General features: G+C 29.9%; 1 protein-coding gene across 1 annotated transcript; it reads left to right on the top strand.

The window, feature by feature from the left end:
- The first annotated feature begins 2,036 nt into the window (after positions 1 to 2,036).
- Positions 2,037 to 3,660, top strand: LOC105787268 (proline-rich protein 1). The gene is made up of 2 exons (XM_012613667.2): positions 2,037 to 2,240; positions 3,190 to 3,660. Exons 1-2 carry the CDS (start codon positions 2,060 to 2,062, stop codon positions 3,549 to 3,551), a joined length of 543 nt encoding a protein of 180 aa, XP_012469121.1. The 5' UTR covers positions 2,037 to 2,059; the 3' UTR covers positions 3,552 to 3,660.
- The last annotated feature ends 201 nt before the right edge of the window (positions 3,661 to 3,861 follow it).

A 3,861-nucleotide genomic window follows, 5' to 3' on the forward strand; every position in this document is an offset into this window, starting at 1 on the left:
ACACATTTTGTCTCACTTCTTTGATGCTACCACTTACCTATCTACCTTGCTATCCGAACCAAACTTATTGCAGAGTTTGTCTTTACTCAAAAAATGACCCTTCACATCCTTGAACGAGAGTTTGTCTCTACCATAAATTAGAGTCTCCTTGAAAAACTTGTATGAAGAGGGCAAAGAGCACAATAATAGCATAACCTGATCTTCATCGTTAATATTAACCTCAACATTCTTGAAATCATTCAAACAAGTAATATATTGACTGATGTGATATCTAAGAAGTTCACCTTCGTTCATGCGAAACGTAAATAGACGTTGTTTCAACACTAAACAGTTAGCCAGAGACTTGGTCGCATAAAGAGTTTCTAACCTTTCCCGCAAGGAGGATAAGGTTTTCTCCATCAATACCTCCTACAATACCCTATTTGTGAGGCACAACTAGATTGCAGATGGGGCCTTTTCATTAAGCTCTTTCCATTTTGTTTGATCTAGATTCTCATGTTTTTCTCGGTAACGACCTTTTTCAAGCCGGTATGAACTAGAATTGTCCTCATCCAAACTTGCCACAAATTGAAATTTGTGATACCATCAAACTTCTCATGTCAAACCTTGTTGCTACCATATCTGAACGAGCTGATCTAAGAAATTTGAACTAGCTCTGATACCAATTGTTGGGATCGACCTGGTTAAGGAACGAACAAGTAAAAATAGCAAAAGAAATTGAAAAATTGAACATACAAATTTAACGTGAAAAACCCCTCCAAAGAGGATAAAAAACCACAGAAAAAGATAATTTTACTATAATGGCAAAAGAATCAAGAGTACAAAAGAAGGAGATAAAAACTAAATTTCGAAACCCAAAAACAAAGAACCCTCAAAACGTAAACACAAAATTCTCCAAAAATGTTATGAGTTCTAAGTTTTTAATGGGCGTCTTTCTAACGTTGTAAAAGAGTTTATTTATAGGCTAAATTTGCAAGTCAAATAAATAATGCTAATAAATACTAAATGTATTATACTAATAAATACTAAATCTTTTTGAAAGAAAATATATTTTGTTTAACTTGACTTGCAAGTAATCTCTTATTTTATTTAGTAGGAATTTGGGTCACACAACTTTAACAAGAACTCATATTGAAAAACACATACAATACATCAAAATAATGTAATGCATTAAAAAAAGAGGCAATTTATGTTAAGGATGAAGAGGCAAACCTTGGTTCAAGTTTGATAATTTGTTCAAAATTCTCGCTTTTCATTTTGAAAAATTATGCTGAAATCTAATAGAAAAGATTCAAGAAAAAAAACAAGGATGGTTGAATATTAAATATTGAATAGAAAATCTTAAAATAAGTAGAAACAAATATTGCATTTGTGACGGAGTGCTTTGTTTTTTCTTTTTAATTTGACAATATGTACTTATCTATAGAATGGGAGTTATACAATCTTTGAATTAATGTCGTGACTGTGGTAATTGAAAATATTTACTAATTTTTTACTGTTTATTTGTGTAAATAATACATGCGTCAGTTTTGTATATTAATACAAACGTCTAGTGATAAGAATATTAAAAAAAGTTTGATTCATCTAGCAATTTAAATTTTGAGATACAATCAATTTTATTGGGAGTTTTTTTTATGTTGGGATCATTGTTATTTGCAAAATAGGATTTCCATATAGTTTTATAAATTTAAATTGATTATAAAAATATGATAAAAAATGAAAAAATAAAATTAAGTGCGCCACTTGACGTAGGTTGTTATGTTTTATATATATATATATATATATCTTCGAACTGTTACGACATTGTTTCCTATCAAAAGCGCTTGACTAACCGTGGTATAATATATGTAATGAATTAAAAATTTCAATCATGATGTTGGCTCAATATATTATATATAAACAACCCAAAATAATCTAATGGAAAATGGATTGCACGTCTCAAGTAGTGCCGTTCCATTCCTACTCTTAAAACTATATATATATATATATATATATATATATATATCAAAAGAAAGTACGTTCAAAAGAAAGAAAAAGAAGAGTGGAGACAGAAATTAAGATGGCAAGGAAGGTGTTGATGATGTTAATTGTGGCCTCACTTTTAATGGGATGCAGCTTCAATGAAGCAGTAGGCACGGTGGTTGCTGGTGTCCAAGTTATACATCTGGGTGGGAAAGTCATGTGCCAAGACTGCACAAAAAGCTATGGAGAATGGACTCATGGCTCTCAACCCATCAAAGGTTCTTTCATTTCCTCAACTTCATATTACATTATATTTTGTCTTTTCTTTCTAATTTCAAAAACAAATTTGGCAAAGTTTGATTTCTTTTATCCAAATACTAAACCTCTATTGGTTGATCCGAGTCCCTATAGCCCAAATTAGCTTGGATAAAATAAAATTTACCTCTGGACGGTTGAGTTCAAATTAAATAATACAATATTTTAATTATAATGTATTTATATATTAGTATAATTTTTTTAAAATTTCATAATATATGAATAGTGAAAATGGACAGTGAAGTCGAGTATGGTCAAATTTAGATTTCGGTATGATTTTTTTTTTCTTTTAGAATTAGGCTGCAAATGATTGGTTTACCGTGCACTTTACTGAAAATTTAGAACACATGCTTTAAGGATTTGGCATATTTTAGTAATATTATTATTTATGTTATTCGTAAGTTGAAATCACTAATACCATTAAAATTTTGGTACTTATTCAATATAATTTTTAAAAAAAAATTAAGTTGTGAGGTTAAATTGAATTTCTTTTAAAAATGACAATTATTTTAATTTATCATAATTTTATATTTTTATTTGAACTACTATAATCTTTTTCAGACTCTTAAATGAAAAGATAAACACATTTCAATGCACTTAAACCTACATCTTTCTACACGTTAATAATAACAATGTCGATCGAGTTAAAGTGAAGTCGGCACAACTTCATCTTTTAAATAACAAAAGATTTCAAGCTTCATAATTTTTTTTTTTTTAAAAAAATTTCATGTAAGCTGACTAACAAAATTCTTTAACAAAGTGACTTGGATTAAAGCAACATTACTAATGCTAATGACCAAATTATGAAAAATTAAATCCAAGTTGAATATAATACATGAATGAAAATCATAATTTCACAAGAAATAAGGATGTAATCTCTATTTTTGAAAATTTAAAATTAATGATTTGCAGGCGGTAAAGTATCAGTGACGTGCAAGGATGATAGAAGCAGAATCATATATTATGCAAGTGATGAAAGCGATGAAGAAGGGAGTTTCAATATGGCTGTCAACAAATACATAAATGGGAAAGAATTGCAACCAACATCATGCTTGGTTAGGTTAGTGTCTTCCCCACATCTTACTTGCAACATTCCGACAAACTTCGCCGGAGGAATCACCGGCGTCAATCTCCCGGTCAGGCCTACGGTTCTATATCGTGATTTGGTTCAATATCAACTCGGCACCTTTTTCTACACTACTCCAAGGTGTGCTAAACCAGCTGCCGGTGAGACACATGATTCCTTTGATTGCGACGCAAATAATAATTATTAACATCTTTTTGGGGAGAAATAAAATTTTCCATTTTAATCAATTTCTTTTTTTGTTGTTGTCTTTACACCTTTTAATTGAAAGAATAAATAAAAATTTTATTGAGGTCGAAGTCAAATTTGTTATTGTAATGCCAACTACTTCGGTTAAAAGTTTATATTAAATTTTGATTCTACTTGTATGCCCTGATGCTGAAATTTGAAAAGGTAGGCCCATTTCTTGGATATTTGGTACCTCACCAAATTAGTGATTTAATTTTGAATTTCATGCGTTAAAAAAATGAGTATATTTTGTTAGACTTTAATTACGCTAA

This window comes from Gossypium raimondii, chromosome 1, assembly GCF_025698545.1.
Source record: "Gossypium raimondii isolate GPD5lz chromosome 1, ASM2569854v1, whole genome shotgun sequence".
Classification (NCBI taxonomy): domain Eukaryota; kingdom Viridiplantae; phylum Streptophyta; class Magnoliopsida; order Malvales; family Malvaceae; genus Gossypium; species Gossypium raimondii.